Below are 27436 nucleotides of genomic sequence, written 5' to 3' on the forward strand. Positions count from 1 at the left end.
TTGCCTAACTTGGTCTGTTTAGCTTCAAGCAAATACTACATTATGTACACTTGGACTTGAGCAGTATTTGGAGAACCATTATGAAACACTGCTGCCTGTCTTTGCAGTTCTGGCTGTAGCAGAGGGAAAAAGTTGTCTTCTGCAAGCGCCCGTCGTCGTGTGTTAATGTGTTCATGGTCAGGCAGTGTCCAGAGAGACCAAGTGTCCGTTAGCTAACTCCAGTCAGAGAGGTGGAGGAGTTAGAAGACAGGGGTGGAGTTCAGCAGTGCGATCATTCTTCCTTCACTGTATCCTCTGCTAATTCTTCCTGTTTTAGCAAAGGCATGTCTTTGCTTCCTTCATCAATCTTCCTTCCTTTCCTCTTTACGACTTGCATTTACATGGTTGTGTCAAGTGTGACGGACTCCACGAATGATGTTCTGCCATGTGTGACAAGTGGTTGTTAACATTCAGTATCATAATGGCATTGTGTCATGTAAATATGTATGACACAGTTATAGGTCAGTTACCTTGTGTAAAGTCTGTGTATGTGTGTGTGTGTGTGTGGGGGGGCTCCTGCTTTGTTTGGCCCTGAATCCAGTCTGATATGACAGCCTGAAGCTTGTCTTCATCCAGTGAACGCTGGATGGCCTTCAGTAATGTTGGCGCCCCGCAGCTAAATAAGAACAATGCTGAAAGGGCTTATATAATATAGAACACTCACATATATACAGTAAGGCCTAGAGGAGTGAGTGTGTGCTAGTAAAGACTGTACAAGTTTGTTTGAAGTGAAAACGTTTCACCATGATGAAGCTAATCTTAAACAGCGACAAGCGTATGGCTGTAAGCTCACATAGAATCAAACCGATTCTCATAAATGCAACATGGCTTTTAGTGGTGAAATATACATTGCCGGGTATTCATTCGAAACAGAACTGAGAGATAATGCCACACAAAAACGGATAAATCATGTTCCCAAATGTATAAAACAGTTCTGTATATACAACATGTATGAGTCAGAAATAATCACAAATAGCAGAAAGTAACAGCTGTGTTTATTTTGTGGAGATACTCTGCAGGCTGTGCAGCAGCCGGGTAGAAAAGAGCTGATCCAGCAGCACGCTTTGGAAACTGCTCTTTTCTTGAGTCAACTATGTGTCTTCTCAGACATGACATAAGAAATGCAAAAAAACGAAAGAAAAAAAAAATGCCACTGATCATTTCTACCCCATAAAGTACTTCATCAGCCATTTATCTATTAATCTAAATAATAATGAGAATCCTACCCTGATAACCTTAGTAATTATTCCACAACCTTCCTCCTCTTATTTATAGTGTTTCTGTTGGATGTCTGAGGCTGTCATATGACTTAAATCTTGTCACGAGTGAATTCTTCTGAGTTCAGTCAGAAGGCAGTCATAACAGAGTTATAACAATTGAAGAAACCTGGGGAAAAAACTGGGAATGTTTTGATTGCCAGTTATTCTCATGTGAACAATGAAAAGGTAGCTTTAAAAGCAGTGGGGAAAAAAGGAGGAAAAGAGCAACCTTCTCATCAAATCACATCTAAAGAACACTGTCCCTACCGAGATTTCCTTCAAGTATTCATCATATCCATAATTAATAGAAAATCTGGTCAGTCCACTTCAAGATGAAACAGGGTACAATTGAGTGTTTCAACGGGTACTCAGAAGATAAAGAATGATTAAACCTTTCTATCATTCACCAGCATCTCTCTGCTTTCCCCTTGTGAGATGTTTTGCATATTTAAATAATTTAATACAAAGACTAAAGCACTTTCTCCCTTTTCTCAACGTGCAGTTCTGGGGACTGAAACATGATCACAAAAGCCTGTGGGTAGCTCTGCCTTTTTCATTTAGACACAACAAAACTCTTTTTCATAATGTCTCTCTATTATAACGCCATTACTGGAGCTTTAGTTGTGCAAGTCTGCTTTGATAAAGTGTAGAGCTTCACAGCACACTTTCCGTTCCTCTGACTTTCTCTGTAAAACCTCTTGAACTTTCAGCCAAAAATTTCAGGAGGAAATTTCTGATGAATGAAACGTTGCCTGAAGAGAGACAGATTGTGAAGGCGCTAAAACCCTGGCTGAGACTCAATTCCCACAGTTTCTGTGACAGGGACGAACCCCAAAGTTTGTTTGTTAAAAGTTTGGCGAGCTAGAACAGTAAATCAACAAAAGAAAAAGGAAAGAAAGAAAGAAAAAGGAGCTTTTACGAGCTCATAACTCTGTTTGCAATACTTTCAGAGCTGCTCGAACTAATCCTGTTTTTCATTTCCTCCATGTTTGTACAGTTTTTATATATGTTTTCATACATTTACTGCACAATAACTGAGGCCATGGTAATTAGCTTTGGGTAACAGTTTAAGCACACTAACCTTAATGGTCTTAAAGGCAAAGATTCCTTAAGTAACCGTCATAACACTTTTTATACAGCAACATTATAGAGGTGTGACACAAGACCTTTAAAATGATATAACAAACCTTGTCAAGTTTGATGTGAAAATACAGAGAGCCCAAAACAAACACAGCTGCTATTGAAGCCACAATAAACAAATACACACAATGCATTCCTTCTCTAAGACAGTCCCATAACATAATTTTGTGATTTTAGTTATCACATTCAAGTTGGCTGTGATAAGAGCACAGAATGTCTTATAATGTTTTGTTCATAACTTACAGACACACTGTAGGCCTGTTTACAGTATGACTAAATAAAGCGCCCTCGTAAGCCAGTCAATGCTCCTCTGATATCTCCTGCAGCCACCACAGAACTGCAGGACCATAGAGATGACAAGGGAAGGTCTGAGTTAAAGGGTCAGGGGTCATACAGAGGCAAGTGAGCCCAGAAAATGGCAACCAATCCTGAGTTAGCGGGAGTCTGCTAAAATATGCACCACTGAAGGCACTTTTTTAAACAACAGTGCTTCTGTTCTAAGTAATTCAAGTTCAAGAAAGAATAAACCAAAGCCCTCCATGCAAGAAGGACTTTCATATTCATGTTGTTGTTGTTCTTCTTTTTTTCACTTGTGTTTCCCTCAGACAAAGCAAGCAGCTCAACCTAAAGCTTCTGCAGAGAGAGGCAAGAGGGGGCTGACAGTGTAGGAAAAGTGAAAACCTTAAGGAGTATGGAGCGGCTCCAATTGAAGGTGAGTGGAGACAAAAAAAAAAGCTACACAAACTCAAGGATTACAAAATCTGACGAGCGATAACTAAAACCTACGTCGAGCATAACACCTGAAATGAAACAAGTTTGAAAATGCAAACTCTGAGAAGCCTGCAATCCAGAGCTTCTGCTTCAATCTGAGACAGGCTTAAAAGCAGGAGACTCGTGGCAGCGGTCCTCTGTGGTGGGTTTGGTTGGTTGGTTGGTTGGTCAGTGTGAAGATGTCTTTGTTACCGTGTTCAATCAGGGTGTAGTAGCCCCATTTGGGAGAGTTGGACAGAGCATAGCTGGCCATCTGACAGGACGAGGGTGTGTGTGTATGCGTGTATACATATGAGTCTGGGCAGACTTAATCGTCCCCTCCTCCATACATGTCGGCCAGCTTTTTGAAACGAGGGCCCCAGTCGTTGAGGTAGTCATAGTCCTGGTCCCCCGTGCTCGAGGAGTTGAGGGAACTGACGGAGCCGGCTGTGGAGCCGCTGCCCTCATAGTCAAAGACAAGCAGGGAGTCATACGGAGGAGCAGTGGGGTCATTGTCTGCCGCTCGCAAACCCTGAACAAACACACACACAAAAACACAAAAGAAAAGGTAGTGGTCAATACCTACAAACCTACAGTGGAGAATATGAAAAAATGTAAAAATCTGGTTGACCAGTGATGGAAATGTAGTCAAATGTTGGAAGTAAAAAACAAACGATTAAGAAATGCCCAAAAGAAAAAGTGAAAATTACAGCAGGAGTTCAAGGTCCGTCGTTTGGATCAAGCTCTGAAAATACTGATAACTACATATCCCATGATGCCCCCAGACATTTATACTCAATTTCGAATTTTTAGCCCCTTTCTCTCCCAGTTTATTAGCAAAGGCAGAGATAAACAGTCCTGATGACATCACAGTGACATCAACGGGGGTTATTTCCTATTTTTCTGTTTTCTTAAACATTTCAGACACTCCCATGAAAGCTCCCATGTTAAAGCTTGGCAGACCTTAACAATGACAATAGTTGACAATGATAAACAAACATTACCAGAATCGACCATACACAACTAAAGAAGTCTGTACTTTGTGGATTCTATAAATTTCTCTAGGCGGGGTTCTTACAAATAAAAAAATATTTTACAAAGCGTATTTCTAAAATTTAGTTTGGTTCCATGAATAAGAAGAGGTTTGTGTATTTGCTGCTTATACTTGTTTCTTAGGATGAGAAATGAGGATGATGGACCTTAAGGTTAGGCAAGTAAGAAGAATGGACTTCATCCACTTCACTGGAATACAGAGAGATGCTACGTGCGGAAACCTAAAAAGCCTCAAACCCCAAGGGGACAGTGCATGACAGGAACACCATGTGTTTGCTGTGTTTGTGTTTTACCAGACTGCTGGAGCGAGATCAGGGGAGTACAAGTATGAGTGAGGGAGATAGAGAGAAAGAGAGAGACAGAGGGAGGAAAAAGGATGAGGGAGAACAAATAGAAAGAAAGAGAGATAGAAAGAGAAAGAGAGAGAGAAAGTCAAGGCTGAATGGATCAAAGCTGAACAGCTGCCAACACCTCTCGAGTGTGAACGTGTTGTCACGAGTCTGTCAATCAGCATTTTCTCGCAACAGTGTGCCAGCAGTTTGTGTGTGTGTGTGTGTGTGTGTGTGTGTGTGTGTGTGTGTGTGTGTGTGTGTGTGTGTGTATGTGTGTGTGTGTGTGTGTGTGTAAGTGTGGATAAAGCTGGCAAGGTGAGTGTAGCTGTAAAGTAAAACAAAACTCTGCATTTCCATCACTCTGCTAAAGTTTACATATTGAACAGCATCCAAAATGAGTAATCACATTAGATGTCAGATCGATGGAAAGTGAAAGTGAGAGGCTGGCTTGCTGTGGAAGAAACAATCTGATGAGGGATGAGATATAATGTATGCCAGATGTGACGCATGTCCATTGTGTCTGTGTTAATTCACCTCATGGATGAAGTCCCCGATGTCTCCAGGGTGGGGCACGACCGGTCTGATTGGGTACTGGGACTCTGGGATGATGGGACGTTCATCCACCCTGCGAACCCCGGGCGGCTTGCTGATGATGTGCTCCAAGGAGTCCGGCTGCTGCAGCTGGCTCAGGTCATAGTCCTACACAGACATCAGGGTGTGGGTGAGTGGGTGCAAGAGGGCAACATAGTAAGCATGCTTGGGTGAATGTCTTTAAGAATCTCACCTGGTCCTCTTCTCCTCCTCCCTCTTCATCGTATTTTAGGATATTGTCCCTGACGTCATCTTCAGGGTCAATGAGAAGCTGCTTGGTCTGCCTCTCTTTCTCTCTGCGCTTGATCCACACCACAAACAACAGGACCATGCCTGCACACACACACACACACACACACACACAACCATTATGAACATCTACGTTGACACTGTGATAAAATACCACAACAGATAATAGGGAAATACTCTACCCTTATCATATACAGAAAAATAGTTGCATAGCCATGCTAGATGATTGCTAAAATGCTAATTTGAGAGGGTAGTGTTTAAATATGGTTTTATCTTAGTATGGGGTGTTAGCACAGAAACATGCTAATTCTCTGATAACAACATATAAAGCTGAACCTGAGGGTGGTGTTACTAATATTTGTTCAGAGACTAGGGTGGGCTAATGTACAGACACTTTGACATGATAACTCCTAAGGGGACATGACTGCACCAGTCAAATTTGATCTCATCCTAATAGGTGTTCATAGCAATGTTTCTCTTACAACCACAGATGTATGAGCCTCAAGACAGCGCTAGGGGAAAAGTCAGGTGAGCACAAAAGTCCTGGATTCTTTTCTGGGATTCAAGTTTCTCAGTGTTTGGTCATAAGTGTGTGCCATTCCATCTGGTATCTTTTGAGATCCAGTATATTGCAGAAAAGTGGAAAACTTTGAACTGCTTGTGAATGAAGATGAAAGTCAAATGAGCACCAATGTCAATACACTATTTCCTCTAGGGACTGTTGATGTCTGTACACAATTTTCCAGCACTCCTAATTCACAAATTAACTTGACTTTTTGTGGCTCGTTGACTTTTATAGATTTTCTCTGCGTGTGACTGTTTTCTTCTTCGAGAGATATCTAAAAACGTGTTGGTCAATTCAGCATACACATTTTAGAATAGTTGGAAAATTCCTCCAGCTGCAATATGTCTATAGGACTAGTGGGTACTATTAAATTATGCAACCACAGCAAGAAAATAAGCTAACAGCATGAATCAGACAGAGGCAGAAATTTACTCTAACAGAAATACAAGACAAAAAAGTCCCTGTCAAAAGATGCAGGAATGGATTCCAGCTGTTGAGGATTTAATATATTATGCAAACTATTGTTCATGCTGTTGTTTCACAGCCTGGTGAATGTTTCATGACTGCACCCATGACAGCACTTTTTGGACAGAGGGGCATATGAACGCCAACATTCTGCGGTTGAACTTTCTGAGTTGTATGTATAAGAGTGTGTGTGTGTATGTGTGTGTGTGTGAGCAGTGCGTCAGTCCTTGAATAAACTATGAGAAGCTGTTACTCACTGAGTAGTATGATGATGCAGATGAGGATGGAGATGATGGCTCCGGTTCCTAAACCAGCAGCTGCCACAGCCCCAAGGGTGGTGCAGTCTCCGTTTTCATCGCAGGGACACACCTTCACTTTGATGACTGACCTATTGGACAACGGAGGGTTCCCCGAGTCTGACACAGTGATAGGGACCTCATACACCCCTGGCTCTAGATATATCTGGTATCGCAGCCCAAGACGAGCATAATCACCTGCGTAGTGGGAAAAGAGAGAGGATAATCGCTAGATGTAAATTATCATCACAATTACTGATATAAGCATTAAGCCAGTTCCTATTTGGGTCCTGCATGATCATTCATTTTTACAATAACTCTGAAAAAAAAGGCTTCCATATAAGGCATGGGAATATGGTTACCATGACATATAGAGACCGATGATTATTATATTGGAGAGGATTAAATCTCCAATGAGGAACTTTTATTTTGTACTGGTTTTGACCCACGTGGAGGAAGCAGTATGTATTACTTCTCTCTGATTTTGCCTATGTGTGTAAGAAGAATCTTCTGAAAATTCTCATCTTGTTTATCATCCTTTAAACAGTCACATACATAACAGGAACAGTCCTGTAAGATGACCTTGAGTGTCATGAAAGGCGCCCATAAACTAAATGTATTATTATTATTATTATTATAATGTAAAAAGAGGCTGTGTCTTCAGCGTGATGTAACTGTAATTATATAGAAATAGCCAATCATGTCGCTGACAGTTTGGTTTGCTTTTGTAGGATATATTTCAGTTGGTTACCTAATCAATTAAACATTCTTCGCAGGAGCTTAATGTTTTCTTGTGTATGGCATAGTAAGCCTGCAAAGTAAGGAGCCTTATGGTTAATTAGATCTGGTGAAAGTCACAGTATAGTAAAATATGTAAAGATGGTTAATACAGTATACAGTATATTCTTTTATGGTCATTAGTCCTGCACTAACATGTCCTCACCACTTATCCGAGAAATTGTCCAGTTGCGTCGGATGCTGCTGGGAAAGCTCGGCAGCTCGAAGACGAAGGGACCAGCGTTGGGATCTGTGTCAGCATCAGCGGCAGTGATGTTGACACCGTTGACGTTTCTGTTAATCCGCTCACAGATCTGAGACTCCTTGGGTATAAGTGCTGGGGGGTTGTCATTAATATCTATCAGATAGATCTGCAGGGTGCCCGTGCCGCTGGCAGCAGGAGAGCCTGGGAGCAGAACGAGGGAAGAAAAAATAGTATCACGATGAATGTATTGAAAGGGATGATTGAGAGGGAAGAGGGACAGAATTGAGGACCAGTAGAGGGAAATAATGAAAGAGAATTACAAGAGTGATTGAAAAAGAAGGAGAAGAGGTGAAAGAAACAATGTTTAGAGGTAAGGATGTTGTACAGCTGGAGGACAATTTCTGCCTCAAACAGAAATGCTTCTGACAGTTACGCTCCGAGCTCCTCTTTTTGCCTTACAGCCAAATCAAACCCATCAGAGTCAATCCAGATGCAGGCACAGCACCTCACATCGCCTAGAGAGGGCTTAGGTACAATAATGATGACTGTAACACAATCAAACAAGTCCTTGTCTAAGTGTATTTACACAGTACAAAGAGAGACATCTATAATTCTGTAAATAAAGGCTCCTCTGCCGGCAATATTAACAATCGACTTCAGAAAGGTGAATGTCGCATATTCACTGTGATACACAATTTCTTTCTTTTACATAATCAAGCAAAAATCTTATTCAACATACAAACATGCAGCTGTTGCTTATAGTGAAGCTATTAAAGATGTGGTTTCCTCTGAAATTAACATGTTTAGACGTTACACTAATGTTGCACCTTAGTGTAAAAGTGTTAGATTATTAAGAAAGTTGTAAACATTTGGTCTGGTGCTTTAAGCAGCAATTTCAGGTGCTGCCGCTCCACAATATTGTATGTATTGGACTGGACTGCAATAACATGATGAACTGATGCACGGACACACACACACCTCTTCCAACGATACAGACCTGAAGCATTGTTCATTGAACAGAGTAACATTCCATTTGCTCTAGCAATGACAGATATTAACAATACAACAGAATAGGATACACTATTGTCCTGTTGGGGTAATTTGTCCTGGACTCAAGCGCTTCACACATTCAGTAGAATCCCAAAAATTACAACACAATGAAGAGCACTGTGACACTTTAGGAGTAAAGTATAGATACTTTAGAAAAGATACAACTGAGCGAGGAGAAGAATGCATATATGTAAATGAGTGGTATGAAAAACTCGCAGAGAAAAAAAATAAAAGAAAGGGTGTAGCTGTATTAAGCTCAGGGCTGTTTATTGAGTGTGTCAGGAGGTGACGACCCTTAGCTGCCTCCAATTATGAGTCATTTCCCCGCCATGCCCCGCTGGCTGAGCCATTGGATGGAATCAAGCAACCTCTGGGCCCATCTCAGGGATGAGATAAGGGCGATGTCATTTAGAAAGATTTATGCAAAGCTGACAGATGTGCCAATTAAACATGGCAACAGAGCAAGACATTTGCCACAAGAAGATTGTGACAGTCTGACTCAGTGTAAGTGAGTCTGTCGACAGTTTGAACTCTGTTTGTGGTAATACTACCATTACTTAATATTAAAGTTGTTCTGAAGCTCCAAATACAGCATTTTTTTTTAATCTCAAGGGACCATAATTGGGTGGAAGGATGGATACCGGTAGCTTCATCTGCTTCCTGGTTGACCTGTTGCTTTGTTCACGACACTTTTCGACCGGAAGAGAGGCCTCAGGATTACCAAGCGTTACGGCTGATTTAAACTCTATATGAGACCATTATTTACAATAAACATCACATTAGGTTGGAAAAAATGTATCAATCAAAATCACTAGAAACATTTTTAGTGGGTAATTAACAAAATGAGAAGTCATTTTTTTTTCTTACTGGGTTTCAAAACAGCGACACATTTTTCTGCAAGCAGTAAAATGCCCCTGCTGGCCATTAAAAAGAATGCAGTTTTAAGACACTTCTGCATTTTCCCCACTTTTAAAACAAAGAGGCTCTTTGAAATTCAATCATTATTTTATATGTCAATGTTTTATATATATATAATACCGTCTGTCAGTTAATAAACAGACTCTGGGCTAAACAACTCACACAAAAAGTGAACAACAGCCTCCATATTTTTAAATTGTGTGAGAGGGCAGTGGTAACACTGAAATAAAAACTAAATAAAAGCTAGAACTACTTACAGCATCATGTCAGTAGGTGCTTACCAAATAGCACTGTTAAAACTACTATTGCATTTTTCTCTAGATGTAGTTTTATCTTTGAACAGAGCACATTTTGATTTAATATTGTGATAAAAGTTGAATATTGTAATATTATGATGACATCATGAACCCCTAAAAGCTTTAACCATGTTTACAAGCTCTTTAGAGGATCAATGATTGTCTCTATTTAAACAGATTTCAACAATTCTATCACCAGTGGCTTATAACCAGCAGATTATATGCATACACTTAAGTATGAAACGCAAAAGTAAGACATATAACACATACCTATTTAAACATAAACACATGGAATGAACAAACACAAAGGTTCAAACACACATAAGCACGCACAGAGGCTTTTCGTTGTGCTGGTTTGTTAATCCCAACCATGTATGGGGGACATGTGGAAGCAGCTTGCCACAGCTGATAGGAGAATTATGTGGGTTTTAACCAGCTAAATAAATAATTATGTTTGTGTAAATTCCTCAAAAGGATTTGTATTAACTCCTTTTTTTGATGCTGGCTTAGAGATGTGAGGCATGGTGAAAAGACTTGTGGCAAGCCTGCTGCCATATGTTTTTTTTTTGAAGAGCACACTAACACATAAACAATGCCAGAGGTGTTCAAAAAAGAAAAAAAAAAATATGCCAGAAAAGTCTGAGGCAGTTAGATTGTGTCATGGGGGCACATGAAATATGGTAGCACTTCTCTTTATGCTGTCACCATCTCTTCCACGACCAGTTCTGTCTGTTTATACCTCTAACCATAATCCCTCTCACTTTATGAGGTCTGGCACTTCAGTTACACTTTAACATTCTGACTGATATACAGGAAGCAGGCACATGCATGCACACACACACGCACGCAACACGCACACGCACACACACACACACACACACACACACACACACACACACACACACACACAAACACAGACAATTTGACCTGCTGCATTCCACCCTTTAGACTTGCCATAGTTCAAATATTAAACAACTCTTGCAGCTGAATGCCTGAGAGTAAATGAGATGTTGAAAATGAAAAGTCCAAACAACAGCCTCTAACTCGCTGCTTCTTTTTTCCCCATCAGCACAGCAAGGTACACGCCATGGTGTCTGACATTGTCAGTCATTGCATGTGTTTCAAATGAGTGCTTTTGAAATACATTAACGCTCAAACCTAAAAATACACCAATGTTTTGACGCCAGCAGAACTTTAGATAAATACACCAGCACACTGCCTGTTATAGATAAGACAACTTAGGAGGACGGGGAAAAGCTTTTCCCTTTTTACTAGGAGAAGAACTTGCCTCCACTTGAGAAAAAGGGAGTTTATTTACTTGCTTTGATTGAGTTTGTGCTCAGTTAAACATGAGGCTTGGTATATAGTGTATATACCACATTGAGAAAGGGAGGCAAAGGCAGTCATGGACTGAAGATAAGAAGTTTGAGAGGAGAAGAGAATAGGGGAGAGGATCAAGAGTGTGACCAGCTGTGTGAATCCAGGATTTTCTCTAACTCTTACCCGGCTGCACTGCATTTAAATGCTGCAGAGCTTTCACTTCTTTATTTCCCTCTAAATCCTCACAAATGTCTTCATTTCTATCAAGCACCAAGTAGCATTTTTATTTTTTTTATTTTTTTTAACATTTTTCTACTCTAACTTGTATTTACCTTGACATCTGATTGTTTCCAACAATGATTACAGCTCTTAGCATTCCAAGCACTCAGCTTAACTCTCACTGGAATCAACAATGACAGCCTCAAGCAAGTGTCAGTGCTTTCAACTGTGGGTAATAATCGGATTGTTTTGTATACTGTCGTATCAGGTATAGGTCAAGATTACTAAGAAATTGCCGTACCTGTGCTCCAGTACAATAATTACTGGAGTCAGAAAGGTAACATTTGAAATGTAGAATGCATTTATGTTTTAGGAATTTAAAAATCAGTGAACACTTTTATATTTATTCATATTTATTACACCGCATCACATGGATTCAGGCAGACTGCATAGAGCAGCACAGAAAACAAACATACTGTAAAAAATAAAGCTGTAGGAAAATTTACATAAATAAATAAGAAGGTAAAAAAAGCCTAGAAAGCTGTGACTTTACTCAAGCAGATTTTGAAAAAAAAAAAAAAAAAGAAGCCCAGGTTTAAAACGTGTCTTAAAAGAGGCACTTACCATTGTCTGTTGCCAGGAATGTAGCTTCATAAATATTGTTTTTGACATAGACAGACTCCCTGTCGAGCATGCCGGTGGTTATGATCTGACCGTTGGTCCTGTTGATGGACAGCCAGTCTGCCGGGTCGTTCAGCTTTGAATACCTATAGAGACACACAAGGACAGATCGATGAAGGAGTTAGCGCTAGCATTTCTGTGTTTACAAACAATTGTAAATGTTCTCCTGAGTCTATGCAGAGATAGATTGCCTGCGCATACACACACTCGCAAAATCACAACAGCCTGACCTTCACACAGTTTAATTCTTCATTGACTTCTCCTCTGGCGCCTGCAGCCAACAGTCAATTTCACATCATTTTTCACTCCTGTGTACCAAACATTGAAGTCAATTACCTCCCTAGTTAAGCACCAGTGCAGCTGCCTGTGTATTGTATGCACACATTCCAGGCTATGCTGACAGAGGCCAAACTTCATGACAGGGTTGTGTACTGCACATTAATGTTTTAGTACATGTATTTCTCCAAATGTCACGGTGTGTGTGTATGGGCAACTCTGTATAGGGTGGAGACAGGATGATAGGATCTTGGTCCTGATCGTCAAACAGAAAAGTGGATGTGGTAGCAGGTGGTGACACTCCCCAGGGATAAAGGCCAGCGGAGGAACAGGGGATCATCTCCAGGATTGAATCCCAATCTCTCTCTGATCTAACATTTCTTGTTTCACGGGCTTTGGTAGCTTTGGGCTCGTTCCACACTTGCAATTCTATCTGATCTCTCTAGAACCTGTGCCACCTCATCTCATCTTGCTGTGCTTATGTATTCATACATTCCCCCCCCCCCCCCCCCCTTTATCTTCTTATCCTCGCCTCTTTCTTTCTGTGACACACAGTTCATCAACTGCAACCTCTCTTGGCTGCGGTCTCCCTCTTTCTTGTGAAACACCATCAGTGGACACCCTTGGCTTCGAAAAGAACACTCTGTGTGATGTTGATTTTCTTGACTTCATGTCAGTCAAAGCAGCAAGACCATGTTGCTATGTGACATATACATCCAGCTTTTAAATCGATCTAAATTGAAATTGATTTGTCCTTACCCCTTGCTTTTTATTTATTGAATTATAGGATGCTTAAGGCCACTGTACAGCCCACTTGATTACTAACACTACATTTAGTATTTATACGGCAGGGATTGAAAGCCTAGAAGGGTGGGTGGCTGGACGGAGGGGGTACAGAGAGTATAATCTCTCTCCTGCAGAGAGGAAGGTGGGATTTTCCCAGCAGGCAGTGGGCATGATCCCAGGCGTAGCACAGTGTGGGGAAGGGGATCATAGAGATGACATTCCCACACTCTGGCCGTTTTCACACAGGCTAGCCAAGCCCACAGCCACTAACTGGCGGACTGTGAAATCACCAAAAGGGCTACAGCGAGTCTGTCACAGTGGGAGGGGGGATGTAAGAGAGAAGGAAATCATTTGGAATTGGTGGGAGAGGAGAAAGGGACAGGGAGTGGTGATAATGGAAAGTAGTAGCAGGGCTGTAGGATCTGGTTTTTAATATCCTTGTTACCTTTGATTTGATACAAAAATAATTGATCTTGTTTTATGACCAAGTAAAGAAACAAAAACTGAACTAAAATCCACTAATACCTTATGTCAGACACAGTCTGAATTGGTTTTGCCAAGCCAAATTGACTCACTTTCTGATACGGCAGAAGGAAAGATATATTTCGGTGAATCACTCTGTCCAGAGTTTTACACTTATTTTTCACCTATTCAAACTACTGTTTGTTCAATCCGTACTCAAACACAAGTGATCCTAACATACAAGGACAAATAGCTTGATGTAAAATCTAAACATCCTTTTTTTCCCCCTCATGTTTAGTAAAAACAACATCATCAACATTTTCCACCCTTCTTTTCCCCTTCTCTTAACCAGATCACAAATTCATCTTATCATCAAGCAGGAACAGACACACCACTCATAACGTTATTTTCTTATCCCTGCATATCACAGGTCTGCACTTGGCCTTTATGTGTACTAATAGTGAGATTCAGGAGCTGTCTTAATAAACCGGAAAGCAGCCCAAAAACTTATTGACCATAAAAGAAATGAAAAGCTGTGACAGCACAGATACCACCTTAATTCTTTGATCCTACACTCTAGTCGAACCTTGAAGATGAGGATTGGGGAATAAATTAAATAAGTTTTGGCAAATATCAAATAACTTGCTTCCATAAAAAAATATGTTATCTGCAACTGTTGAAGAAAGGTGAGGAAATGGGATTTTTTTTTGTCATTTGGTTGCACTGACCCTTAAAAATGAGTAACTGGCAGAAAAATGAGAAAAAAAGACAATGTAGATGATGGTGTGTGTGAGTGGGAGCAAGAGTTTCTTCCGCCATAATGGGCTATAAAAGACCACCAGAGACCATTCTTTCCTCAGTCACACTGCATGATAGCGAGAGTGACTGTGTGCTCTCTGAAGATAAAAGCTATAACACAAAGGTTGTTCACAAAGCAGAGGGCTCTGTCCACCACCGCACGTTAATTAAAGTCCCCTAAACAGCTCTCTACTGTATGCAGGTTTAATAAACCTTATATGAACAAATGAAGTCCTGAATGAACAGCTCTTGCAGCAAAAGTCATTTCCAACACGCTGAATAGACAATCTGCAGCATTATTATTTCTAGTCTGGAGAAAAAGTCCAGATAGGTTGAGGGCAGAATGTGTCTGCCATTAAAACATTCTTACAAACGGGGTTACTCTGGCCATTAGAATAATGATTACGAAAGCGGCCACACTGTTTTTATTTACAAGTCCCTACTGTCAACAACATTACTGGCAGTCCCTTGCATACTTTTACATAAAGAGTTAAGACAATTTAGTTTGTTGTTCTTGAAAAGGTGAACAGGTCCTGTTGACTCGGCTGCTATTCTGGAATAAAAATCTGGTTTAGCTTTTTTATTTTCTGTGTCACAGTTTTATATTTACTCAATGCGTCTTATCTCCTGTGTTATCCTCCTGTCTTCTCACCCTCAAAGTTTCTCTCGTCTGGGAGTTGGTTGGCATGTGAATATAGCTGGATGCATGATTAGGGCTGTCAGGTTAGTTATCTTAGCAAGTAGCAGTGAGAGGTATGACATTTATTTTTCAAGCCCCCGACCCTGAGGATGAAAAATGTATGTCTCAAGCTTAACCAAGGCGGTTTGGGCAATCATTTATGCCGGTGTCTTGAGTCCCATGTCTCGACCTCACTAGTCGGGTATCTGACAAGTGATGCACGATGCCTCACTCACCCCCCCCCCCCCAACACACACACACACACACACACACACACACACACACACACACACACACTCCTGTCCACATCGCTCCTCTTCAGCTCCAACGGGACTGTCAGCCTGTCCCTCTCTTGATAAGCACCTGTCAAGTTCAAACCTTCACCTGAAGTCAGCTCAACATACGTAGCTTCTTTTGCCTCGTCGTCCTTTAGCTCTTTTTTATTTTTAGTTTGGACTTTTATAGCTCCGTCTGAATCTTCACTTCATCTCTCTTTGCTTTTAGTATCTTCAAAATCCATTTACTAAGACACACAACTCTGTTACAAGTAAGGATGTGCCTTGACATGTAACACAAACTGTGTCATAATATCTCCTCCAGGCAATCTGACATGTCAATTGGCACGTGACTGATAGAGTTTGGAGGAATGCACAGTTCTTTGTATGCTAAAAATGAGAAAAATTATAATTTTTCCGGTTTTAGTTGATTGGTAAGAATCCGCCCCAGTATATTTATTCCTCCAGAATAATACACATTCAAGAGACAGATGGAAGAGCTGTGATTAGTGTCCTTACATAACAGTTGAGTTGATACCTTTTATTGGATTCATGTAAATCCACAGATTGATAGTGATCCCTTTCAGATGGATCCAATTGAATGAGGATGTAAATGTGCCATCTCCAGTCCTGCCTCCTCGTGTAGCTAATAGTGCACAGGAAAAGCAACTGGGCTTGTGTTACAGAGACTGTAAAAGACCTCAGTTACTGCTGTAAAAGACTAAGTTAATTTTAAGATGTTAAGTACTGCAGTGAGACAGAGGTCATGGAAAACCAGGGAGAAAAGCAAAGAGGTCAAAGTGAATTGAGAGAGGGAGAGAGAGAGAGAGAGAGAGAGAGAGAGAGAGAGAGAGAGAGAGAGAGAGAGAGAGAGAGAGAGAGAAAGCACAGCTGGCGACTTTGGTGTCTTTCGAAATTATAATGTACACCCAATTTACTCTCATTTGCTGGGAGATTAGCTGGGAAATTTGTTCATATCTTATCCCTAGAGAAAAAGGGGAATGAAAGAGCTTCTGGAGTGTAAGGGGTGGAAAGAGGTGGTATTAATGTCATGGCACACAGCCATTTTATCAACTGGTTATAAAATATGTGACCAAGAGGGGAAACCAGCCCGCACGGGAGCCTGAATGAAGCTGAATAGTAAATACTGTTAACTCTTTCAGTTTCGTGTTTTGATGTGACACAGAAGCCAAGTGACTTGTTTGAAAGAGCACAAAAGTCCTCTTAAAGAATGGTATTAATGTATTCAGGAGACCAGGGTGGAGTTCATGTCTCACAAAATAAGGACCTCTGTTATTTTCCTTCACCTCGCTTTATGTATTACAGATATTTTACTGACACCAGAAGCTGTGCTAAATACAGAAGTAAGGTACATGTGTTTGTAGTTTTTAGTTAGTTTGTAGTTAGCCCTACACATGCAGAAGTGACACTCCAGGACTATCTAGAAGATCCAGCTAAGGGCCATAGTCCAAGCTGAGTTAAAACCTATTAGGGATATGTAAGATTCTGTCTTTGCAACATCCGTATAAGTGAAGTCAATAGATTACCTTTAAGTTTAATAGGCTGTCACACAGTCACTGCTGTAGGTGAGCTGACAGCAGGTTTCAGGAAAAGCCTGCTGGTTATTTAAAGGTTGGTTTACATTTAAGATCCAGAGAGGCTTAGCGCAAAGAAAAAAAAACAAAAAAACACTGCAGGTGGACATAACGCTGTGTCAGGTGTTTGAGCTCGAGCCAGCTGTTCTCTTTATGCTCCCCTTCTCCCACTCTCATATGTTCTCTCTCTTTTCTGCTATGAGCTTGACGTGTGTGTGTGTGTGTGTGTGTGTGTGTGTGTGTGTGTGTGTACGTGTGAGTTGCGTGTGCTCAACTGAATGCATGTGCTCATGCAACCTGCAGAGAGCACACACATCTTATTACCCCAGAGGCTATTGCTCCCTATTAACCTTACCCTCCCTACCCAGAGTTCTTCCCTGGCTCATAAACCTTGCACAGTAAGACTTTGAGAGATGGGTGATGCCAAAATATAGTACCCTTGTTGGACTTTGACCCCTAACTACTGACATGGAACCAATCCAAGAGGCTTTTTAGCCCACTGTTAGTGTATATGGAAGGATTTATGACAGACTTTTACTTACAATGTATAGAACGCATTTCTTAAAACAGAGAATACTTTTTTGGTTCTAGAGACAAATTGAAACTATCTTATCACTTATAAAAGGATTTGGAATCAGAGGGAAATTCAATGAGCGACGCTATTAAAATGTCAGAATTTGCCCGTAGAAGTAGACCCACACGGTTGCAGTATCTACTGTAAACACTCAGTACCTGATTGTCTGCTGCATCTGCAGTCGGTCTGGATCTGAGGCTGAGAAGGTTGTCAGGCTGGTGCCAGCAGGAACGCCCTCCTCAAAGCGGATGTGTTTTGGGTTTGTTGGAAAGTACGGGGGCTCATTGACATCCTGGACAGATATGGTGACCCCTGCTGTGGACTGGAGCGAGGACTGGATGCCACTAGCTAAGTGGGCCTGGTTGGACACCACTACTGTGAGCATGAAGGCCCGGTTCATCTCAAAGTCAACTGGCTGCAGGGAGAAAGGACGTAAACAACAGAGTGCAAGACGTGAGAGTCTGTCATCGCCATTGAATGAAAAACAGTCAAATATAGTTTGAAGATCATGGAGCATGTGGATCAAAATGATGCACCGAAACACTTACTGTATACACACTTACACATTCTATTAAATACACTTGTTCCTTTTTTTTAATCATTTAAATTGGTCACTTTCACGCATTTGAAAACATGAAATCAAAGGTAGCCCCATACACAAAAAGAATCACATCTGTAAAAACCCAAACCCCAAATCATCAACTTCGTTTGTGTCGTGAAAAAACCAACAACAATTACAATATTTTCTGCTTACTTGATGTATTAAAAGAAGTAAAGCAAAACAAACAAACAAAAAAAAACAACAACTACAGCTGCCATGCTTGTTTTTTAAGGTGAAGTAACATGAACAAATGAAGCCTTTTCTCAACCTGTATGGTCAGTGATTATTACTGCTGTCAGTGGCATTATTATCATTATTGCTTTTTATGAGCAAACCATGTCAAGTGTTGAAGCGCAGGGGCTGCACTATAAATATTATGCTCATTAAAGTGTTACAACCCCTGTCAACATTTCTCTTTCAGCCTGAGGAGTATGCGTTGAACCCTGTTGACGATAAAGGACACAGTAAATGAACAGATGCCGTGTCAAGTGGTCCCCTGATGAATGGGACCCATATTCTCTGTAAACAACTCACCAACACACATAAACACATACACACAGACATGTACAGAAGGGCTTAAGTCTATTCACAGAGGCTGTCATGGTGCTGTCTTTTGAGGGAGTGTGTGTTTGTTTGTGTGTGTGTGTTCTCTACAGGGGTTTTGCCGGCTGAGTCTAAACCAGAGTGACAGTTGTGTGCTCTCCTAATGAAGACTACAGGATCAGGTTCAAACGACAACAACAACAAGCAAGGAAGTAAAGAGGAGAACAAATACGATGCTTGCAGGTACTGCCGCCACATTCCTCAGTGGGTGGATGATGATTGTGGTCACACGTCTTGTGTCTGTGTCGTTTGATGGTGACATAAATGACTTTGAGCACCTCAGTACATTGTGTTTGCTGACTGTTCTGAATGGCCAGTTTCTCAGTACAGCTCCGATGTTAAAGAAAATATGTTTTAATCAGGCGGCTTTGTTGACAAGGGCACTGGAGCGGATTTGTTTCCCCTGTGCTTAGATGTTAGAAAATGTAAGCACATGGATGTGTATTCGTGTGTGACCCCATGGTGCACTGGGAACAAATTTACAGGCAAACCACGCTCAAGGCCCTTTGATCTACAGCCAGTGGTATTCTGGGCACAGGGAGGTCTAGAGTATAGCTGTAGGCTAACTAAAACACATATACACACACACACCCTGAGGGGAGCTAGAGGGGTGAGAGGTCAATAACGCGGCTTCCATCTTTTGCCCATGAGCCATCCTATCTTACATCTCCCCTGCATAACCTCACTCGTTCCTCGTTTCTCTTTTCTTTTTACTTAATTTGTTCCGCTGGTCTCAAACTCCAACCTCCCTCTTCTTACCTCTGCTCCCTCTGTAAGCCTCACTCACAGAGATCTGTGTTCTCTGCAGTCTATAGCTCTCAATCCACAAGAATCTGTCATCCCCCTCATTTCTCTCCTCCTCTCTTTCTCCCTTGTCATCTCCTGTGTTTATCGTAAGCTGTGATTTACATACCTTAATGACTCATTGGAACCAAGTGGCTGTGTTCGTGGGTTTTTGTGCCTGCTTTAATTCATGCTTGTTTGTCAACAAGGTTTATAACCACACGGCTAAATGAGAATGCGTCTCACAAACTCTCTTGGGAGCTGTGTAAATGTGTGACATGTTCTGGATGGGACCCCAGACCTTGTTTACAGGAGAGCCCAGGTCCCTCTTGGGAGACTGCAGCATACCAGGGCGTCAATTTGATTTGAAACACAACGGCAGAGATAGGCCCCCCGAATTCATCGCCCTTCTTATGGCTACTTGACTTCACCTTTTGCAGGTTTTCTGATGCAACCATTCCACCTCCCTTTTCTCCAGAGGGAGCAGGAGCCCCTCTGTTTACTGGTCGAGACCGTCTTTTTTTCTCCCCCAGAGGGTGTCCTGTCTCTCATTTATGATTTCCTGATAACCTCCCATGGGTCTTCATGGAAGCTTACGGCTACCCGGCTGCCTGCTGAATTTTACATCAGGGAAGAGGAGGAATGGATTATAAAAGGCAGTCATCTAGATATAATGAAGAGAAGCAAAATGCCAATGCTCATTGCTCAGGGTGCTGTGGGAATTACATCGAGATGTTATTGCTACTTTTTAAACATTATTGCAGGACGTGAAGTGTGGTTTGCGAGAGGCAGATACACAATCAGAGCACCCCTGGGTCCTCAGGGTCACGCAAATAAACAAGTCATTTCCATAAAACACATGCAACATGATACGCACATTTATAGTGAGCCACTCGGGTGTGAAAACAGAAATAAAAATTCCAACGGCCATTCAACAGGACACACATCCACAATCACAGTCACAGCATAAGCTGAATTTCAAACAGTTTAGTTGTCCATGTTCCTTGTTTTTCGACTAAAACCCTCCACACAAACTCCATCTGAGGTTGAACACTAAAACAGTAGGTTGTTACAAGGCACAGCTTTGTTGTTACGGCCATTTACCACAGCAGCCAGAACATTATGAGTGAATAAAAACCGTTGCCTTGGTAATTGAGAAATCAATACCTAATTTGCTACAGTGGTCTAGCCAGCCATTGTGTTTAAGTCTGTGTGTGAGTGTTTGAGCTGCTCTTGAAGGGCACAGTGGCCTCCAATCCCTCATTTGGACATTAAGGGGCATTTGAAAGGCAAAGACCCTGGCCTGTCCCCATTTAACTCTGTAGTCTATTATTATTGCATGTGCTGAAGTCCAGAGGGGATGTGACAGACAGTACAGAAAAAGAAACAACACTTTGTCTTCAACACTGACCTCTATAAGGCCACATACTGAACATGTTTTATTAGGCTGAAGTCTTACCTTCACCACGGTGACCATGCCATCGTTGCTAACCGGGTCGGTGCGAATAGTGAAGTGACCAGTTGGGTCTCCGCTGATGATCCTGTAGATGGCATTCCAGTTTGGTGAGTGCGGTTGGTCGGCATCGATCACCGTCAGATTAGCTACCACAACGTCTACACGGTTCTCTGGGACCTCACCGGAAAACTGCAAGGAGTAAAGGCATATGTCAGTTTGTGACCTAAATACTCATACTTTAAATGTAGCTGACGTCTTTGAGGACACAGTGATTTGTGTGAATGTGGCAATTTCTGCAAATGTTCATGGCATTTTTCTTATGGAGCAAGTCCTCCTGTCAGGTTCTCAGGTAGAGTAACTTCTCCTATTAAGCACAGCTGAGTAGTAAGCAAGCAGTAAGCACTAGAATGCACATGCACACATCAACACTGTTCAAGTTTTAATCTTGTGTGCCATTCCAGGACGCCCATCCTGAGTGATACTATTTCATTCTCTTGAAGAAAGCAAGAGTGACAAAGGAGGAGAGAACAGATGCAGAGAAAGAGGCTCGCATCTGGGAGGGTTAAAACAGCAGTTTGAGTGTATATGAGTGGCTTTTACGTGTCCCCCTGCTGTACAAACACATGTGCTTTGTCCTGATAAGCCTGATGAGGAGTGAGCCGCTGTCTGTCATGTGTCTGTTGTGGTGGGGATTGATCAAAGCTGTGTAGGCTCAGGGGATAAAACCTACAAAGACAAACCCACAACAGCTAGGACTTTGCTGCTTCCCTCTTAAACATAAGTCCACTGCAGCCCTACCTACGCACACAACCCGCCGACTCGACACCAACCACGTGGGGTCCGGCAGCGAGCGTGTTGGCGTGTCTTCATCTCATCTGGAGTCAACAGGCATGGAGCATCATACAGTCACCGTGTCACCATGGGTAACAGGCGTGCATGAGCCTCTGAGCTGCTTATATGAGTGTAGGATATCAAAGAGCAAAGCCCCAGACCAAACACTCCAACAGACCATAATACCCTGCCTGGCAACCCTCGCATCACCCTGCAAACAGCCGACAGCAGCGGGCAGATTAGGAGGCTGCGTCAGGAGAGCTGTTCAGAGACTCAATGACATTCTTAAGACAACAGACAAGTCCGGGTGGTCCTGATGCACTGCTTGCATTGGATAAGTAGGCCGGCTGTCGTATGTTTGTGTCAGATCGAGTGTGTATGTGTGTGCTTGAGTGGTTTATTACTGTGTTTTAGTTCAAGGACTCCCCAATGCCAATTCAATAAAATAAAATTTCCGAGATGGCTCTTGAGCTCCAAAGGGCCCTCAAGCTTCTTCTTCCCCAGCAAAGAGTAACAACTGAGGGCAAGAGTTAACCAGATCTGATGGAAGGCTTTAAGGGGTCCACTAAAGCTCATATTATCAATACACCAGCTTAAGATTTCTTTTCTCATTATCTTTTTAGGGGCTGGGGGAGTTGGAGGGGCTACATCAAGCATCCACAGCTCTAGCAATCAACATTTATTCTTCTGATTGGCAATCTTACATGGCATAGCTGCACATTCATCGTCAGTTCAATCACTTACAAAATATGTTTCAGACAGTTTACTCTAAAAACGGTGAAAGGCTGCGTTAATGGCAACTATTGGGTATTCAGAAACTTTGCAGTGAGCTAATTTAGTAAGTTAGTAAGCTAACTTTGACTCAAGAGAATTCTGTCGTCCACAATTTGGCCTGCAATGCTGTGTTCACAATGTGTTTGGAGCTTGAAACTGAAGTATTGAAATTCATTAATCATCGCAAAAGAAAGCACACAAGTTTATGCAGCTGCAGTTAAGAATTTCAAGCACATGACACATTTTACTCATTATATTAAAATTCTATTAAAGTTCCCTTTATCAATAACAAAAAAGTTTTTCAACAACAGAAGATTAAACATCAAACCAGCCAGGCTTTTTGACTCTGACACTTTGACACTGTACACTTTTTCTAAGCCTTTGCTTTTACCTTTTTTCGAGCTGTTATTTGTGTGACAGTGAGCCTTGACTGTTTGCATCTTTGTCATCTATAATGGATAGTGATTCAACATTTATTGCTGATTCAATTGTGAAAAGAAAAACATTGTTGTCTATTGGGAAAATCTTCCTGTTTCTATTCCTTCCACTCATGTATTGATATATCCATACTGTGTTGAATCTGGGTCTTTCTGTCATAGATTAGAAGTGTCTTTTCGCAGGTCTGTTTCCCCAAAACTGTTAATGACACTGGAGTTGCAGTTGGCCATCAAATAGCACTTGACAAAGCAGCGATGCCCGCAACTTCCTCTTTCTGTCACTATTTTGGCAGTGAGGAGAGACTAAAGAAGGCAAGGTAAGTGGAAGAGAGGAGAAGTGAAAGAGGACTTCATCATAGTGATGTTGTGAGGGTGCTAAGGAAAGGAGGGAGCAAATGGAGGACTGCAATAAATTCCCAGATAGCAGGATTGTAATCCATAAATGGTTTAAGAACATCTCTTGGTATTGTGTATGCATACAAATGAATATAACTTTTTTTCATCTTATCATTTCAATCTGCATCACAGAAAAAATGCAAAGCATGTGTTCAGCCCTGAATAAGCACCCAAAGCCTTCACATCTGTACACATACACCACCCTTTGCCGCCTTGAAAAATAGGGCATCCTCTGATAGGCGTGATGAAATATTAATCATCCAACATTAAAGACAAATTCCCCAAACTTTATATTTCTGGGACACACTGAAAGATCTATGGGGTTTATTTCAAACACTAAATATTTGCATAATGGCCTGTATTCTCAACAAAATGGCTTTTATGTTATTCTACCGCTAAAGTGGTTGATTTATGAAGGAGGTGGGTATGAGTGCTCCGCTCATCTCGGCTCTGAAACCTCCAATACAGTTCATCATCAATATCCGTAATAATATTAACTTCCTGCTGTGGCGATGATGGAAATGCACTTAAACATGGTGGAATACAGTAAGAAACTATTAATCTATTACTGGACAGCCTCATCAATACACCACCGTGAGCAGAGAATCTTGGATGAGAAGGGAACACAAAGTCAGGGAACTAAATGGTTGCTGTAGAAAATACCTCCTGTGACCCAATCATCTGTCATTCTTCCCTGTATCACAGATTCTTCTCTCAACACCTTTTCCCCTCTCCATTTTTGTTCTTGGACTTTTCAAGGTGGTCCAATCATCACCCCCCCTCCCCCCCAACACACGTTCCCCTCCTTTGTTCTCTTTTCACTCATCTTCCCCTTTGTGTGTACTTTTTTCTTCTTCCTCTGCCCTCTCTTTGTACATTTCCTGCTGTGTGTGATGTCGCAGCTCTCTGATGAGCTCTATGGCTGACACATGCTTACCGCCAGCGCTAACTCATCATCATAGAGTCTTAATAGCCCCCAGGGCAAATGCTAATGCTAACCCCTCTGCTGCTACCTCAAAGAGTAGAGCCTATACTGTATTGCTGATTCTGCCTCAGCTGTTACAGCCTACAGCTGCAGAGCTAAGCACCTTATCTACCCAAAAGGCCTGTGCACTCATCACTACTGATAGAAGAGCACACTCACTGAATTATTTTGACAGCTGAAGGCATACTGACTTTTTCATCGTAACATGAAATTATAATGCAGGCACACTCACTCCACTTCTGACCAATCTTCACTCTTCTCAACAAATGTGTGTCTCTGCAGTACATCAAATACAAATACATCCTGAAAATTTTAAAGTCATGCAAATAATAGCTTGATTTTTTCCCCCCTACTTCCCAGCTATCAGTGTGAAATAATGCTTCCAGCTCAGCTTTCCATCCACAAATCCAAACATTTAGCAGCACTGAGGGAAAGTTCCTTTTATGTTATTCAACTGCTTGTTTTTAAGAACACTGAATCTCCTGCTTTCCTTATAAATTTAGGGATGATGTTTCAGGATTGCATCACATTTATGTAACACACAGCTCATTACATTATAGTTTTAATTTGAACCTGCTCTCCAGAATGACCTTCTCTAATGCAATCATCATTCTAAATATCACTAACATGACAACAATCATTAACAATTTGCTGGCTCTGGATTTCTTGCTGATGAAAGTCGATGATATGGATTAGTTCTTTCCGTGTGTGTGCATGTATATGTGTGTGCGTATCCTCTACAAGAAAATATGTAATTACCCCTTGCACTTTATAACCCTTCCTCACTGTCCTTGTTTAAATCTTTGTAGCACTCATTTCCTTTCTTCTTTCCTTGGTCAGTCTCCCCCTCTCTTTTCTTCTTCCATCCCTCTCTTTTTCGCTCTCAGCCTCTCTTTAGGCACCACCGTTTGTTCCCCTCTCCAACAAAGTCATCAATTCCACCCCCATCTATGAACCCAGGCCCCTCTTTTCAGTTGAATAGTTATCCCCTACTGCACTGCACTATTTGAAGCGACTCACAGTTCTTGAGGTCAGCATTGGAGGGTTGTCGTTGATGTCCGAGACGGTAATGATGGCAGTGGCGGTGTTGGAAAGGCCAAAGTTCAGGTTGCCCTCCATATCCGTGGCCTGCACGATAATGGTATACTGGGATACTTTCTGTAAAAGGCAGAAACAGGAGAGAAACCAGAGTGTGTGGTTATTCATCTGAAAAAAGCTTTATGTTTCCTGAGTCTACAGCAACAGATACAGCCTGTGACTCCCAGGGGAACAAAAAAAAAGGAAAGCTTAGACTGTGTTGTGTTCTACAGTAGCAGTCCACAGTCTTATTTGAAACACAGATTCACAAGGGTGAAATCTTTCATACAACTGAGTTGAAAACTCTGCAGCGGAACGTATCCAGACTTCACACCATCTGAAGGCTGCACTGTGAAGCCTCCCCACGGGTATCTCTTCAAAGATATTGCCTATTCAGTGCCACTGATGGACAGATGTGAAGACAATGATCCAACTGACAGAGATTAATAGACTGTCTATGAAGCTGTAATAGAGGGAATGATAAATGCAATTTTATCTTTTGAAACGACACTGTGTCACTTCGCTGGAAGCTGAAATATAGTTCTCTTATTTGTATTTTTGTACTTGAGGGCATTTGTGTGCGTCTTCCCGTGTAGCTCCATTCTCCTCCTCACGCTACCCTCTTCAGCCGCCTCCTCTGTCTCCTCTGCAGTCTCGTGGTGCAGTTAATGGGCCGTAGGAGGGATAGAGCCCAGGAGCCGGCTGTCTGGATAATGTGTCCCGTCACTGAGATTCCCAATTACATTCCCAGTGTCTCTCTCACCTGCTAATTACCGGGTAAATATCCCAATTAGGCCGGGACGCCACGTCAGGAGGATTAGACAGCTCCTCTCAGTTCCTCTCATCTTGATTCTCGAACTTCAACCTTGCGCAAACACTCTCATTAACACCCATATGGACACACAAACACAGATGAACACACACACACACCTCTCTTTCTCCATATCTTGTTTAGAGGCAGTGCATATCTGACGGTCCCGTCAGCCAGTGTACGGCGTGTACACAACACTCTCACTAATTAGACAAGGGAGTAATTATGTAGAGCTCCTCTGAACCTCTCTGCCGTGCTGCAACACCGGGGCATACCCGGCTTCCTCTAAAGGACTGAGGTCTGCTGCTGTCAACAAGCTCTCAGAAGTCCACTGCAGACTATGTGGAAACCTTTAGAAAATATCAGTGTGGGAGTTTTTAAAGGAGAGGAAGAAGACATTTCAAATGTAAAGAACAAAGGGAAGGATAACGGCAGGAGATGCAGCTTAAGCGCAAGGGAGGAGAACAACTAGAAATAGAATCTTCTGTGTTTTTTTTTCTTTACAGCAGCAAACACCTATAGCCCAGCCCAAGAAGAGACAAGAGATACACAAAGTTTCAAAGGGCCAAAGTGCTGACTAAAAATGGACCAGGAAAGCACTGCAGCATGCTGGGAAGCATCTTTCTGTAAAAGTTGATATACAGTAGATAAGCTCCCATTTCTTTCTGCAAGCTTTCAGACTTCTTATCAGCTTTATATTTGTGTTCCAGGAAAATAGAAACATGCCTTTGTATCTAGTAGAATAAGTATGTTAGTCTGCAAGCATTCATCATAGATTGTTGGATTCTTTGCTGTTTGAGTACTTGGTTTTACAGTGAAATTCTAGTTATGGATAAAATAATTATCCACATTGGGGTCAGGCATGGGGAAAAAAGATGTTAATTCATGTTTTTAAAAAAACATTACATTTCTGAGCTCTTGTTTAGTTTGCCAGCAGTTTTCTTCTCTGCATTTTCCACAGGGTACAGGATTCATTGATCTGTGGAATCAGTGGCTAATTGATCAGTGGAATAAAGTGAAATCACTGACTAA

General features: G+C 41.7%; 1 protein-coding gene across 3 annotated transcripts in view; it reads right to left on the reverse strand.

Annotated features, from left to right (window-relative positions):
• Window positions 1–1016: 1016 nt before the first annotated feature.
• Window positions 1017–27436, reverse strand: part of LOC306833603 (cadherin-4-like) — a 209579-nt gene continuing 183159 nt past the window's right edge. For all 3 annotated transcript variants that reach the window (XM_079358979.1, XM_079358980.1, XM_079358978.1), the window contains 9 exons: window positions 25537–25674; window positions 21097–21282; window positions 17809–18065; window positions 12149–12291; window positions 7683–7922; window positions 6701–6937; window positions 5358–5497; window positions 5108–5272; window positions 1017–3720 (listed from right to left, as the gene is read on the reverse strand). In XM_079358979.1, the coding sequence (XP_079215105.1) occupies window positions 3517–3720; window positions 5108–5272; window positions 5358–5497; window positions 6701–6937; window positions 7683–7922; window positions 12149–12291; window positions 17809–18065; window positions 21097–21282; window positions 25537–25674 (1710 nt within the window). In that variant the 3' untranslated portion in view covers window positions 1017–3516. The remainder of the gene's footprint in view (window positions 3721–5107; window positions 5273–5357; window positions 5498–6700; window positions 6938–7682; window positions 7923–12148; window positions 12292–17808; window positions 18066–21096; window positions 21283–25536; window positions 25675–27436) is intronic.

The sequence above is a fragment of the Symphodus melops genome, assembly GCF_947650265.1.
Source record: "Symphodus melops genome assembly, chromosome: 13".
NCBI classification, from domain to species: domain Eukaryota; kingdom Metazoa; phylum Chordata; class Actinopteri; order Labriformes; family Labridae; genus Symphodus; species Symphodus melops.